We start from the raw sequence: 16,835 nt of genomic DNA on the forward strand, positions 1-16,835 counted from the left end.
GATTAATGAATGGCGATATCTCCAGTTAAAGCACTTTGTGGAAATCTGCCTCAACCAATTAGAACTGTTGACGAACTAACGCCATTTGAGCGATTATGTATAGATAAAAAGGCAAAAAAGGATATTTCTCGGATCTACAGGATGCTTTTGGTTATTGACGAACTGGAGGTACCGCCATTCTTAACGAAATGGGGTATAGAATTAGGGTCACTTGAGTATAAACACAAGATTGCGAAGATTTTGAATTTAACACATAGTTCTGCTATAGATATTAGAACGGTTGAAATGAATTATAAATGTTTGACAAGGTGGTACGCCACCCCTGACAAACTAAGTAAATATCACTTGGAGAAATCACATGAGTGTTGGAGAGGTTGTAAGGTTACTGGAACGATGGTTCATTTGTGGTGGGACTGCACCAAAATTAATAAATACTGGAAAGAAATACTACAGTTGATCTTAGAAATCACAGGTAAAGCAGTGGTAGAAGATCCATGGATAGTTTTATTCCATGGTACAGAGGGCTCCGTGAAACAATATAGGGAATCAATAATACCCCATTTGTTGAATGCGGCGAAAAGCCTTATACCAAAGAAATGGCAGGAAGTAGAAAGCCCCACATTACAGGATTGAGTCAAAGCCGTAGAAGGGACATACGAAATGGAGGGTCTGAGATATAGTGAGCATGATGTAAGCGAAGGGCTAATGGATAAATGGAACTGCTGGCAGGAGTTTAAGAAGACGTGGAGATATGTCGAGGTGATGACCAGTCGAGAGTAGGGAGAAAGTCGATAAGGGTACAAATCATCCGAGTAGCTTGAGTGAGAGGGGGCCTGGGGGGGATGGGGGGCGGGAGGGGTATTGAATGTATTGTGAGGAAGAAAACTGAGTTGTGCAGTCTGTGTTACTTGCCTTTTCATATTGAAATGTAACTTGATAAAATTTAATAAAGAGATAATTAAAAAAAAAAGAATCCTTGCGCTCCTCCAGCTTCCATTTGAGGATGCCCCACAGATACTCAATAGGATTTAGGTCTGCAGACATGCTTGGCCAGTCCATCACCTTTACCCTTGGCTTCATTAGCAAGGCAGTGGTCGTCTTGGAGGTGTGTTTGGGGTTGTTATGTTGGAATACTGCCCTGCAGCCCAGTCTCCAAAGAGAGGGGATCATGCTCTGCTTCAATATGTCACAGTACATGTTGGCATTCATGGTTCCCTCAATGAACTGTAGCTCCCCAGTGCCGGCAGCACTCAAGCATGACACTCCCACCACCATGCTTGACTGTAGGCAAGACGCACTTGTCTTTGTACTCCTCACCTGGTTGCTACCACACACGCTTGACACCATCTGAACCAAATAAGTTTATCTTGGTCTCATCAGACCACAGGACATGGTTCCAGTAATCCATGTCTTTAGTCTGCTTGTCTTTAGAAAAGTATTAGAGGGCATTCTTGTGCATCATCTTTAGAAGAGGTTTCCTTCTCATGCAGACCAATTCGATGAAGTGTGCGGCGTATGGTCTGAGCACTGACAGGCTGACCTCCCACCCCTTCAACCCCTGCAAAAATGCTGGCAGCACTCATACGTCTATTTCCCAAAGACAACCTCTGGATATGACCCTGGGCACGTGCACTCAACCTCTTTGGTCGACCATGGCGAGGCCTGTTCTGAGTGGAACCTGTCCTGAAAAACTGCTGTATGGTCTTGGCCACTGTGCTGCAGCTCAGTTTTAGGGTCTTGGCAATCTTCTTATAGCCTAGGCCATCTTTATGTAGAGCAACAATTCTTTTTCAGATCCAAAGAGAGTTCTTTGCCATGAGGTGCCATGTTGAACTTCCAGTGACCAGTATGAGAGAGTGAGAGCGATGACACCAAATTTAACACACCTGCTCCCCATTCACACCTGAGACCTTGTAACACTAACGAGTCACATGACTGGGCCCAATTGGGCCCAATTTGAACATTTTCACTTAGGGATGTACTCACTTTTGTCGCCAGCAGTTTAGACATTAATGGTTGTGTGCTGAGTTATTTTGAGGGGACAGCAAATTTCAACTGTTATACAAGCTGTACACTCGCTACATTACATTGTATCAAAGTGTCCTTTCTTCAGTGTTGTCACATGAAAAAATATAATAAAACATTTACAAAAATATGAGGGGTGTATTAACTTTTGTGAGATACTATATAATGCTTGTTAACATTTGCTTGAAAAAAAATCAATGAAGCATTGAATGCAAAATAAAAAAAAGCGACTAGTCTGAGACTTGGTTCACACTGGTGCGCTGCCTGACATCGGATGTGATTCGCACCGCACTGCAGGGCAAATCACATGCGATGTCTGTGCGATGCGATCTGTATGGCTGAATTTGCATCGCATTCGGACCAAACATAGGACCCTTTTTTTTGTCCACACCCGAATCGGATAACATGGGTGTTCACAGTTGACAGTTTGCACTGCGATATGTGAACTGATTTGGGGGTGTCATTGACTTTCTATTGACACTCCCAGCAGTCCACATATGGCGGTGTGAACTGCCTGTGAGTCGGTGTGATGCGGAAACCTGCAGTGGATTCGCAGGGTTCTTGCAATACAAATGTGAACTGAGCCTGAAGCTGATTCAGATAATGGCTGCCAACAAAGATGGGAATGCTATAGTCTCCAGCTGTAGTCACAAATATTTTGTAAACTCCTGATGAGTGTTTCAGCCCTCTGAATTTATAATTTAATCCTCTCCAAATAGGTGTATGAACTGCCCAAAGCACCCCATTTTAGGGAAGTGGTAGTTAGGATTTGAAATTTTCACTTCAGCTCCACCTGCTGGTGGTACAGCTTTAATATCTCTGTAGGAACCTTCTACCAGTTTACAAACACACTTTGGTTAGCTAAATTAAACAAAAGTAAGAAAGTACTATCACTGAATTTTTTTAGTGCCCCCTTAGCCTCAGAAGTGCCCCTTGGAGATACCTTCACTCAGAAGGTCAGCTCAAAAGGCATACCTCCCAACTTTTTGAGACGGGAGCCAGGGACACCTGTTAACAAAAATATGTAGACATTTGACACACACCCTGCCACACTCCCTTTAAAGGAGAATTTAAAAAACCCACAAGTGTTTTTTTTTTTTTTACCACTACTATTCCTTCATATTGGCTCTTAAAATTTACAAATGCATCAATTTAGAAATTGGATGAAAGGTTTAGCACTTGAAAGCACTTTTTGAAAGATATAAAGTTCATTTTATATACAACTATATAGATCAGACCAAAGCGAGGAACACATGAGGAGGAACGAGGGACTTTGTTCCAAATCATGGACGGTCCCTCGAAATCAAGGACAGTTGGGAGCTATGCAAAAGGCATTAGTGTGAAGTAAAAAGAAGAAGTAACCAGGGTAACACATGAAGGAAGGATGTACACTACACGGCAAAAGTTTTAGGCAAGTGTGAAAAAATGCTGTAAATTTAGGAATGCTTTCAGAAGTAGAAGTGTTAATAGTTTATCAAATACCAAAATGGAAAGTAAATGAACAAAAGAGAAATTCAAATCAATTCAATATTTGGTGTGACCACCCTTTGCCTTTAAAACAGCATCAATTCTTCAAAATACACTTGCACACACTGAAGAACTAACCAAAGATCTTCTGTGGATGATGGCTGCCTCACATCCTCCTGTCTGTTCATATAATCCCAGACAGACTCAATGATGTTGAGATCAGGGCTCTGTGGGGACCAAATCATCATCATTATTGCTGTGAGAGCAATAATTCTAGCACTAGACCTCCTCTGTAACTCTAAACATGTAACCTGTAAACATTTTTAAAGCGTCGTCTATGGAGATTTTTAAGTACTGAAGTTTGGCGCAGTTTTAAAGCGTGACATATTATGTATCTTTTTACTTGGCGTAACATCATCTTTCACATTATAGGAAAAAATCAGGCTAACTTTTTTTTTTTTTTATTCATGAAACCATTTCTTTAAAACGAAAAAAAAAAAACGCGTTTGAAAAATTGCTGCCCAAATATGGTGTGACATAAAAAGTTGCAATGACCGCCATTTTATTCCCTAGGGTGTCTGCTAAAACAATATATATAATGTTTGGGGGTTCTATGAATATGATTTTTTACACGTAGGAGAGAAGTGTCAGAATTGGCCTGGCTGGCAAGTAGTTAATTACCATAAGTAATATACAAATAATTATTATATATTATTTTTAAGGTAATTTACAATATTTTCAAAAACTGTACTCAAGCAGGTGGCTTAATGGAGAAATTTCTGAAGTTTGAAGTTATAGCTTCAAACAAGTAATTTCACAGTAAATAGATAAATAATAAATTATTATCTTATAACATATAGCATAATCATATGTTAGTTAGCTTGATTAAAACAGTACTTTTTCAACAGCAGCAGATCCTCCCTCTTAACTGTGTAAGGAAAAACATGGAATTATGGGTAAATCTTATACCCATAAACACATGTTTTTTCCTTGTATTTAAGAGGGCTGGGCTGGAAGGGAGCATTGTATGAGGTGTCATCCCTAACCTGCATATGGAATTGCAACCCCTTTGCTTGTTGGCTGCATGTACATTATGTCAAGCATGCAAAACTTAGACTGAACTGTGTCAGTGCAGCAACCAACAGGTTAAAAATCTGTGTTTTCATTACAGCCTGATCACAAAAGCCATGAAGGATGGGGATAATGTAGATTTATAAGCCTTTACTCCGAAAGTAAAAATAATTTATCTGCCAACCGTTCCGAACCTGCAGATCTTTTCAGTGTCATATTGTCTCTGCTTTTTATGATGCTTTTTATCTTTCTGTGTATTATTTTCTCTTCCTGTCATTTCCCATCCTCGTAAAACTGCCTGACCCCTTTATTGTCAGTATATACAAGTACATGAGGATGAAGGTGATTCATCATTCCAGGACATGTTGCGTGAGCATGTGTGCACAGCAATGGTGCTGTCATTGTCAGGGGGTCACTGTGTTAGGATGGAGGGGTCCCCTTTGTTCTAGTTTCCCAATGGTCATATGTTGGCAATCCTGTGATCCTTTGAATGGTTAGAATTATTACTGAATATTAACAGTAGTTAGTCATAGCCAGAACATATTTTATGGATTTGGGTGTAAAAGATACTTGTAAATCATTTTTACACTACACAGAATAATCATTACCCAAATGTCAGAGCTAGTAGAAGTAATTTTGCTTAAAGGCCTGGGCCCAAACATTTTTTCAAGTATTGCTTAGATTTCTAGGGGAGCCATGGGGGTCTGGAACTAGGCCAACGAGTCTAAAAGGGACTGACTATTCAAGGGGCAAATATTTCCAAGTATCTCAGCCTGTATTTCTAGAGGAACCATGGAGGTCTGGAACTAGGCCACCAAGGCTAATGGGGACTTACTGTCCAAGGGACAAATATTTCCAAGTATCTCAGCCTGTATTTCTAGAGGAACCATGGAGGTCTGGAACTAGGCCACCAAGGCTAATGGGGACTTGCTATTCAAGGGGCAAATATTTCCAAGTATCTCAGCCTGGATTTCTAGAGGAACCATGGGGGTCCGGGACTATTCCAGCAAAGCTGATTGTTTAAGGCACAAACATTTAGGGACTGAATATTCCAGCGAGGCTGATTGTCCAAGGCACAAACATTTAGGGACTGACTATTCAAGGGGTAAATATTTCCAAGTATCTCCTGGATTTCTAGAGGAACTATGGGGGTTTGGAACTAGGCCAGCAAGGCTGATAGGGGCTGATTGTTCTAACCACAAGTCCAGTCACAAATCAGAAGTTACTCCCACCCATACTGTATTTATTTAATTTAACTGGAAAAGGGTGGGACTTTAAATGAGGCATGGGGCTTTGCCTCCATCCCAAATACAAGAGAAAAAGGGGGGGGGGGGGCAAATGGGACTTTAAATGAGGCAGTAGACAGGTTGGGGTGATAAAAAGTGTTCAAATTTATTGTGTAAAACATCCTAGTATATATCACATGTGAAGAGTTACATGTGCCTGTGCACAAAACATGACCTACATAATCACATGCGTATACAGACAGTCATATTAATAAATAGCTGTTTACAATTGTAATGTACAAAGATTACATGTGGACTGGGAATCATAAAAACACATGGTGTAAAAAATGAGTATCAAATATATAATTGTGAGATGCATCAAAAAGTAGATCAGGATAAAGTCCTATATTAAAAGCTCAGTGGCTGCATCCATGGTGCCCGACGCGTTTCTGTGAATACACTTCTTCAGGGGCGGATGCTACAGGACTTCTGAAATAACAAGGTATAACACCATCAGAAAAATATATAAAATAAAATGAAAAAAACAGAAAAGACAAAATGTCAATTTCTGGGTACTCACATTATGACCAAAACATGTGGACTACGGTAGGGACTGGGCTTGGAAAACGCGCCCTTCCCCGGAGCTGAGGTGGCAAACAACACACAACAGGCGCCCACCGGCATCATCCCCAAAACGCAGGCATCTCCTCCACACCATTGCCAGATAGATAAAGTAATGATCGGGTATCTAAATCAATAATTGAACCCATGAGAAGAGTCAGGGATACTATAACTAAGTAATGACAAGAAGTGAATGAATGTGGTGAGATGATGAAGTATTACCTGGATGTGCTTGAAGCAAAAACTTGCCACCGCTGTAGCGTCTGCACTTGTGTGAGAAGGAGAGAGCCGCACTCGAGGCGATGCCTAAATAGGCGTCCCGCCTGTGTCGGTGATTGCCACCAACGTCACGCTGAGCCGACGGTGCGTGGGGCGGGACCCGCCCAGGATGACGCCACTGCGTCTGGCTACGTCGGCACAGAGTGGAAAAATATGCGCCCGCACAACGGCGCCAACTAGTGACGTCATGCGCGGGAGCAATGCGTGACGCCGATGCGGTGTGAGCACCCGCCTGATCCCCCACACCAAACCAGCCCAAAACACGGGCGGACGTGGGGGGGATGGGGAGGGCACGCAGAGCGCATCGCAGCTCCGGAAGAAGAACAGCCCAAAGCCCAGGATCCAACCACCATGTTGGATTGTGTGCAATGAACCCAGTGTATTGAACAACATGTAGTTGCACAAAAAGTGTGTGTGTGGACCTAAAAGGTGCACCAACACACGAAAATCAACCCCAAACAAAGCTGGCAGGGGGTGACTGCCTACAAACTGTCTACTGCCTCCATCCCTAATAATGGTTTAACTGGAAAAGGGTGGGACTTTAAATGAGGCATGGGGCTTTGCCTCCATCCCAAATACAAGAGAAAAAGGGGGGGGCAAATGGGACTTTAAATGAGGCAGTAGACAGGTTGGGGTGATAAAAAAGTGTTCAAATTTATTGTGTAAAACATCCTAGTATATATCACATGTGAAGAGTTACATGTGCCTGTGCACAAAACATGACCTACATAATCACATGCGTATACAGACAGTCATATTAATAAATAGCTGTTTACAATTGTAATGTACAAAGATTACATGTGGACTGGGAATCATAAAAACACATGGTGTAAAAAATGAGTATCAAATATATAATTGTGAGATGCATCAAAAAGTAGATCAGGATAAAGTCCTATATTAAAAGCTCAGTGGCTGCATCCATGGTGCCCGACGCGTTTCTGTGAATACACTTCTTCAGGGGCGGATGCTACAGGACTTCTGAAATAACAAGGTATAACACCATCAGAAAAATATATAAAATAAAATGAAAAAACCAGAAAAGACAAAATGTCAATTTCTGGGTACTCACATTATGACCAAAACATGTGGACTACGGTAGGGACTGGGCTTGGAAAACGCGCCCTTCCCCGGAGCTGAGGTGGCAAACAACACACAACAGGCGCCCACCGGCATCATCCCCAAAACGCAGGCATCTCCTCCACACCATTGCCAGATAGATAAAGTAATGATCGGGTATCTAAATCAATAATTGAACCCATGAGAAGAGTCAGGGATACTATAACTAAGTAATGACAAGAAGTGAATGAATGTGGTGAGATGATGAAGTATTACCTGGATGTGCTTGAAGCAAAAACTTGCCACCGCTGTAGCGTCTGCACTTGTGTGAGAAGGAGAGAGCCGCACTCGAGGCGATGCCTAAATAGGCGTCCCGCCTGTGTCGGTGATTGCCACCAACGTCACGCTGAGCCGACGGTGCGTGGGGCGGGACCCGCCCAGGATGACGCCACTGCGTCTGGCTACGTCGGCACAGAGTGGAAAAATATGCGCCCGCACAACGGCGCCAACTAGTGACGTCATGCGCGGGAGCAATGCGTGACGCCGATGCGGTGTGAGCACCCGCCTGATCCCCCACACCAAACCAGCCCAAAACACGGGCGGACGTGGGGGGGATGGGGAGGGCACGCAGAGCGCATCGCAGCTCCGGAAGAAGAACAGCCCAAAGCCCAGGACCCAACCACCATGTTGGATTGTGTGCAATGAACCCAGTGTATTGAACAACATGTAGTTGCACAAAAAGTGTGTGTGTGGACCTAAAAGGTGCACCAACACACGAAAATCAACCCCAAACAAAGCTGGCAGGGGGTGACTGCCTACAAACTGTCTACTGCCTCCATCCCTAATAATGGTTTAACTGGAAAAGGGTGGGACTTTAAATGAGGCATGGGGCTTTGCCTCCATCCCAAATACAAGAGAAAAAGGGGGGGGCAAATGGGACTTTAAATGAGGCAGTAGACAGGTTGGGGTGATAAAAAGTGTTCAAATTTATTGTGTAAAACATCCTAGTATATATCACATGTGAAGAGTTACATGTGCCTGTGCACAAAACATGACCTACATAATCACATGCGTATACAGACAGTCATATTAATAAATAGCTGTTTACAATTGTAATGTACAAAGATTACATGTGGACTGGGAATCATAAAAACACATGGTGTAAAAAATGAGTATCAAATATATAATTGTGAGATGCATCAAAAAGTAGATCAGGATAAAGTCCTATATTAAAAGCTCAGTGGCTGCATCCATGGTGCCCGACGCGTTTCTGTGAATACACTTCTTCAGGGGCGGATGCTACAGGACTTCTGAAATAACAAGGTATAACACCATCAGAAAAATATATAAAATAAAATGAAAAAACCAGAAAAGACAAAATGTCAATTTCTGGGTACTCACATTATGACCAAAACATGTGGACTACGGTAGGGACTGGGCTTGGAAAACGCGCCCTTCCCCGGAGCTGAGGTGGCAAACAACACACAACAGGCGCCCACCGGCATCATCCCCAAAACGCAGGCATCTCCTCCACACCATTGCCAGATAGATAAAGTAATGATCGGGTATCTAAATCAATAATTGAACCCATGAGAAGAGTCAGGGATACTATAACTAAGTAATGACAAGAAGTGAATGAATGTGGTGAGATGATGAAGTATTACCTGGATGTGCTTGAAGCAAAAACTTGCCACCGCTGTAGCGTCTGCACTTGTGTGAGAAGGAGAGAGCCGCACTCGAGGCGATGCCTAAATAGGCGTCCCGCCTGTGTCGGTGATTGCCACCAACGTCACGCTGAGCCGACGGTGCGTGGGGCGGGACCCGCCCAGGATGACGCCACTGCGTCTGGCTACGTCGGCACAGAGTGGAAAAATATGCGCCCGCACAACGGCGCCAACTAGTGACGTCATGCGCGGGAGCAATGCGTGACGCCGATGCGGTGTGAGCACCCGCCTGATCCCCCACACCAAACCAGCCCAAAACACGGGCGGACGTGGGGGGGATGGGGAGGGCACGCAGAGCGCATCGCAGCTCCGGAAGAAGAACAGCCCAAAGCCCAGGACCCAACCACCATGTTGGATTGTGTGCAATGAACCCAGTGTATTGAACAACATGTAGTTGCACAAAAAGTGTGTGTGTGGACCTAAAAGGTGCACCAACACACGAAAATCAACCCCAAACAAAGCTGGCAGGGGGTGACTGCCTACAAACTGTCTACTGCCTCCATCCCTAATAATGGTTTAACTGGAAAAGGGTGGGACTTTAAATGAGGCATGGGGCTTTGCCTCCATCCCAAATACAAGAGAAAAAGGGGGGGGGGGGGGGGCAAATGGGACTTTAAATGAGGCAGTAGACAGGTTGGGGTGATAAAAAGTGTTCAAATTTATTGTGTAAAACATCCTAGTATATATCACATGTGAAGAGTTACATGTGCCTGTGCACAAAACATGACCTACATAATCACATGCGTATACAGACAGTGATATTAATAAATAGCTGTTTACAATTGTAATGTACAAAGATTACATGTGGACTGGGAATCAAAAAAACACGTGGTGTAAAAAATGAGTATCAAATATATAATTGTGAGATGCATCAAAAAGTAGATCAGGATAAAGTCCTATATTAAAAGCTCAGTGGCTGCATCCATGGAGGTCTGGAACTAGGCCACCAAGGCTAATGGGGACTTGCTGTTCAAGGGGCAAATATTTCCAAGTATCTCAGTCTGGATTTCTAGAGAAACCATGGGGGTCCGGGACTATTCCAGCAAAGCTGATTGTTTAAGGCACAAACATTTAGGGACTGAATATTCCAGCGAGGCTGATTGTCCAAGGCACAAACATTTAGGGACTGACTATTCAAGGGGTAAATATTTCCAAGTATCTCCTGGATTTCTAGAGGAACTATGGGGGTTTGGAACTAGGCCAGCAAGGCTGATAGGGGCTGATTGTTCTAACCACAAGTCCAGTCACAAATCAGAAGTTACTCCCACCCATACTGTACAGTAATACCAGCTGACTGCTATCACTGCACACCAAGGGGTTTATATTCTAACCTGCCTCCAGAAAAGTGCTGGCAGGTCGCAGCATGCAATTATAAATCCATGTTAAGTGCTGTCACTTTAAATGTAATATCCCTTCCTAATAGGAAAGCCAAATCCTCTCCTCCAACACCCCGAGTATTTAGTGTGTCATCAGCAATTGAGAGGCTCTTTGCGGAATCCCTTTTACACCAGATGAGGAAGTGCGGCAGATCTAACAAGTGGAGCTTCAGCTCCTTCTCAGGCCTACATTAACAGCTGGTCGCAGCGTGTTCCAAAATTCCTACATTAGAAATGATAACATTTTGTTGTTTTGCTTCTGTCATCCAGTATTTATCCTTTACCTATTTTTTGGGCAATGCGTGAGATTACATATTAGATGTGTCTGATCGCAGGTAAAGTGAGGGGGGAGGGGTGTTATGTGCTGGACAATGCAGTGGGTTTGTGGCAGATGAAAAAAATTATCTGTTCACAGATCTGTTCAGTAGACAAATCTCCTTTGTGTGCCAGTATAGAGGTGACTTACATCCTCACTCTCATTTTCCCTGCATTTACAGACAGGCCAAATGTCACAGAAAACAATACATTGCAGCATTTGAAAGGCTGATGTTGTGGAGCTGCCCTTAGTGGTGTTTTTAAAACCTCAGACAACAATGTATGACAATGTTCCTACTAGTTGACAGGGATGACCGTTCATACATTGGCCACTGTAGCTGGAGCCCTTGTATGTTGTTCCTATATGTATGGACATTTTTGGTGCTACCGTACAGTTTCAAGACTATGTACTCCCCAAGCTTGGTTACAGCGATGGCATAAATAACTAGAATACTTACATACTTCACAGTAATATTGCAGAATTCAATCTTTTTTTAACACTTTAAGGAACAGCCAACTTAGATCTATGCTCTAATTCAGTGGTCTGCAAACTGTGGACCGGGGGGCCAGATGTGGCACTTTGCATGCTTTTATTTGGACCTTAGAGCTTCATTTCATTAACTGATACCAACAATGATTCCCCTCAATGACATTAATGATGGAACACAATTCCTTCCAATGACACCAACAAAGAGGCCCAATAAAACAAATGATGGGCCACAATTCCTCCCAATGACACTAATTATGGGGCAAAATTTCTGCTATTGACCCTAACAATGGCGGCCCAGTGACTCCAATGGTGGGGCACAATTCTTCCCGATGACACTCATGATGGGGCACAATTCCTAGCAATGACACCAACAATGAAGCCCAAAAACTCCAATGATGGGACACAATTCCTCCCAATGACACTAATGAATCGGACACAATTTCTCCCAATGACACCAGCAAAGGGGTCCAACCAGGGCCGGTGCTACCACTAGGCAAACTAGGCAGCCGCCTAGGGTGCACTGCTGCCTAGGGCGCCCAGCCACTGGTGTTCCTACTCTCTTCTCTCTGCAGCAAGCAACTAAGTCTCAGCATCAGCCGCTCCGTTCGCACATAGTGTCAGAGGCGCAGCGGTGGCAGAGGACTATGTCTTTGTCCCGACTCCCAAATGAATAGAAGCAAGCAAACATTCATTGATGGGCGCTGGTGAGGCTGCATTGATGGGCGCTGGTGAGGCTGCATTTGATGGGCACTGGTGGGCTGCATTTGATGGGCGCTTTATTAAAAAGGTGGGGTATACGTGGGCAGGGCAAAGGGGGTGGAGTCAGGGGGGGCAAAATGAGGTTTCGCCTAGGGTGTCAAAAAACCTTTCACCAGTCCTGGGTCCAACAACACCTAGGATGGGACACAATTCCTCCCACTCACACCAATAATGGGGCACACCTCCTCCCACTGAAACCAGCAATGGGGCATTGTTTTTTCCCACTGCCATCAGGACCTTTTCTACTCCCAATGGCCACAGTTCACCCCCCAAAGTCTGAAGGACAGTAAAGTGGCCCTTTATATAGAAGTTTGGGAGACCCCTGCTCTAATTGAACATGCACCTTTGGTTATTTAACCACATAAAGTGCTCATGAAGGCATCTGCAATGGTTTGCGTATATCCCCCTATGCATATGTGCTTGTGTAAGGACATTCTAGAAACTGAATAAAAGTGTGTACATTCATACGCATAATAGCAATAGCCACTAATCAATATTGATAATGTAAAGGTCAGGAGAACTAAATACAATGATTCCGTTAATTATTTGAAGGTAAGCTTTCTGATCAGAATCTGTTTGGTCATTGAGGAACAAAGTGAGCCTGGTCAGGAAAAGGTTGAGGGACATGGGGTAACAACCTGTTCTAGTAGTAAAAACAACAGTATGATTACTTTTAAATGTCCTTTCTTTCTTGCAGGATGTCCGACCTCAACGTGCCATACCTCTGCCAGGCTATGACGTCAGCTTACCAAGTGCCAGTGATAAGGTGGACTTAAAGCATGTATTCAAATTAAGCCAATCCCAGCAAACGTTGTTTTTTAGTGTTGAAGATGGGGAACTACTGATGAAGTGGATGGAGCTTCTAAGTCGAGCATCTAAAGGAGAATTGACAGAGGATATGGAATGTTTTGAGAACGTCTAAATTTCAACATTCCCGAAAACTTGTAATAGACATTTCTTTAAGGAAAAAAACAAAAGTTTATCTGAAGTTTGACAACCAAGTAACTTTCCTGACATGCTCATGTCTACATATTAACATCTGTGGTGTTCCCCATTTTCTGTAAATTTCCATATTTGTACTTGTGTACAATGCGTAACCTGTGTCCTGTGCCTCTAAATAGGCAGATCTTTTGACTGGCGTCTCGAGACTGCAGTTGTAGCACAAAATTTCTTCAGCCTACTGTTTTGTATATGTGTATTTAAGAAAACAAATTCTAAATCCTGTTTAGTGCAGATTGTATCTGTGAAAAAGTTTTATGACTATCACCTATTACTTGCCCAGAGTGGAAAGATCACATGACTGCAGACATGTGATTACAGTACCGTACCGATCTCACCACAGCAGAAATGGATCCGGACTTGAACTTGTGCAGCTATTGATCATTCCTACACTTCTAACCTCATGGATGCCCGAAAGTAACAGCCATTTTGTCGTAACTGTCAGATATTGAATATTGCAATCAGGAGTGTGTCTACCCATTTGGCATGTTGTTTACCGATAGTGATGGGGGAAAAAAAAAAGTTAATCAAGTGTTGTATTTATGTGAAGTATTAAGCAATTTGTACCAGAACAATCCATATACTCCATATGTGAAGAGACCCCAGATGAAGCACCTTCTGCATGTTTAAATGGCCGTAGACCCATTTTTTAAAAGTCTATGAAACAACTTTTTAGCACTGCTGGGAACATACTTTTTTTAATTGTTCTTTCTTGTTAACCCTTTGTTTTTATTTATGATTTGTAAATAATGTTACATACATATTTTCAGACATTTTAAAAAGAAAAATAAGCTAATAAAAAAGTTTAGCACACATTGATTTTGTAATCAATTTTTTTTTTTTTTTGCTCATTAAGGTCTCCTTTAAACTAGTGTTGATCTCTAAAATGTAGTCCATAGTGGGTCGCTTTTCAGGGGGTGTTTGATAGGCTTGTCTTAATCCCTAAAAGCCCACACCGCTGTGCCAGAAATATGTGCATTTCCCTTATTGTGGATTGGCCCCCTGAACGCAAGAGAGGATTATATTTGTGTGTATACCTACGTGCAGCTGCCTTTGCAATATTAGGGGTAGCGGTTGTGGTGTGTTAAAAATGTGACTCAACCACATGTTTTTACCACCTTCCAACCGCAAGTGTAAACTAAAACTAATGCCCCGTACACACGGTCAGACTTTGTTCGGACATTCCGAAAACAAAATCCTAGGATTTTTTCTGACGGATGTTGGCTCAAACTTGTCTTGCATACACACGGTCACACAAAGTTGTCGGAAAATCCGATCATTCTGAACGCAGTGACGTAAAACACGTACGTCAGGACTATAAACGGGGCAGTGGCCAATAGCTTTCATCTCTTTATTTATTCTGAGCATGCGTAGCACTTTGTCCGTCGGATTTGTGTACACACGATCAGAATTTCCGACAATGGATTTTGTTGTTGGAAAATTTTATAGCCTGCTCTCAAACTTTGTGTGTCGGAAAATCCGATGGAAAATGTGTGATGGAGCCTACACACGGTCGGAATTTCCCACAACAAGGTCCTATCGCACATTTTCCGTCGGAAAATCCGACCGTGTGTACGGGGCATAAGGGTCAATTCCACTCAGAAGTGATCTTTAAATTTTGCATGGGTGCCTATAAATTGAGTCACAAACAAAAGTTCTATATCTTTTTTGCAATTCCAGTGATTTGTTAATTGTGTCATGTGGAAAAATGTTTTTCATAATTTGAAAGTGCTCCACTGATGGATTCTCATTGATGCAGATTCCCAAATATACTTTTATAACCCAAGGTTCACATACAGATTGGGTGAAGTTTTCACAGTATCACTGCAAGCTTTTCAGCCCATCTTAGTCCGGGTTCACATATATGCGATGCAGGAACTAGTGCCATTCCAGTGCGGGTTCCCGCATCGCATGTCACCTGCGAACTGCTGCGGGTGTCAATGCAAAGTCAATGACACCCCAGTCCTATAGCTCTCTGCATGTAATGCTTACTTTAGGCTGCAGTGGAGTTACAACAAGGGCACAAATCGTTTATTAGTGAATGTTCTCTAGTGTACATGATCAGATCAAAATCAATGTGAGACCAAAGGCTGAAGTTGGTAATGTCCAGTATGGTCAAAAGTATGTGTATCTCTGACCTTTACACAAACATAATACAAGCTTGTTGGACATCCCATTTCAAAACGATGGTCATTCATATAGAGCTTCCCCCGCTTTTATGTCTATAACTGTTCTGTTTCAAATGCCGTTTTATGCATTGACATACCTTCTCACACCCAGTCTGTCCATACAGTATGATCACCTGCTGACTTGGCACCATCCACAGGCAAATTAACTCTTCGATAGGACACAGATATTGAATCCAGTTTATGTTTACTTTAAATAATTGCGGTATAGAAGATGTGTTTCCAGTCTTTTGTATAAGTATCAGAGCACAATGACTTTCCTAATCCATGTCTCTATAAACTACCAACACTAAGGCTCCATTCACACTAACGCGTTTTTTTATGCATTTTGCAGAAATGCATGGGAATTCTTTAACATGGGTTCCTATGGAACATGTTCACATCAATGCATTTTTGTACCTCTGCGTTTTTGGAAAGGGTCAGGAACTTTTTTTCAAGCAAAATGCAGCGTTTTGCATGTAATAGAATTCGATGGACCAGCATCAAAAACATTTTTACAGTGTTTTTGACGCATTTTGCGGTTTTTGGCGTTGAATCGAGCCTTACTGGGGGGAACGTGGAAGAAACAGGGCGGATCTAGCTAGGACTTACTAACTAGCACTAAACCGGAGAGGAGGACAGAGTGAGATACAGGTGACCATTTCCCAACCTGCAGATGACAGACCCTATTCCAAAAGATATCACTCCCAGTTACTCCCCCCACCCGCTAATTGATATCCCTTTATGACCACCTCACACTCCCCTGCTGACAGACCTCTCTCCCCAGCCTGTCCCCACACACCCTCTCACCTGCTGACCTGTGGATGGGGGAATCACTCCCACTGTGTTATTGTGTTCTGTCATTGGGGAGCCTTCCCTACCCACAGAATACAATGATCAGTGTTGCAAACTATAGCTGAGCTGGCAGCACTGATTGTTTTGGGAAATCCATGTATGGTCCACTTAACCACTACGCAGGCCGTAAACATCCTTCCACAAACCTTTACATTTTTCCTTCCCACATTCCTTCAGCCTCCTCACCTGTACATAGTGCCCACTGTCATACCCTCCACACTCCTCTCCTATACATAGTGTGCACTTTCATACCCTCCACACTTCTCTCCTATACATAGTTCTCGCTGTCATACCCGCCACACTTCTCTCCTATACATAGTGCCCACTGTCATACCCTCCACACTTCTCCCCTATACATAGTTCTCACTGTCATACCCGCCACACTTCTCTCCTATACATAGTGCCCC

At 43.0% G+C, this 16,835-nt stretch overlaps 1 protein-coding gene across 1 annotated transcript in view; it reads left to right on the plus strand.

The window, feature by feature from the left end:
* Positions 1–14,221, plus strand: part of FGD3 (FYVE, RhoGEF and PH domain containing 3) — a 375,576-nt gene extending 361,355 nt beyond the window's left edge. The window contains exon 19 of the mRNA XM_073592317.1: positions 13,107–14,221. Within this exon, the coding sequence (XP_073448418.1) occupies positions 13,107–13,331 (225 nt within the window). The 3' untranslated portion in view covers positions 13,332–14,221. The remainder of the gene's footprint in view (positions 1–13,106) is intronic.
* Positions 14,222–16,835: the final 2,614 nt, after the last annotated feature.

The sequence above is a fragment of the Aquarana catesbeiana genome, linkage group LG07 (genome assembly GCF_042186555.1).
Source record: "Aquarana catesbeiana isolate 2022-GZ linkage group LG07, ASM4218655v1, whole genome shotgun sequence".
Lineage (NCBI taxonomy): Eukaryota > Metazoa > Chordata > Amphibia > Anura > Ranidae > Aquarana > Aquarana catesbeiana.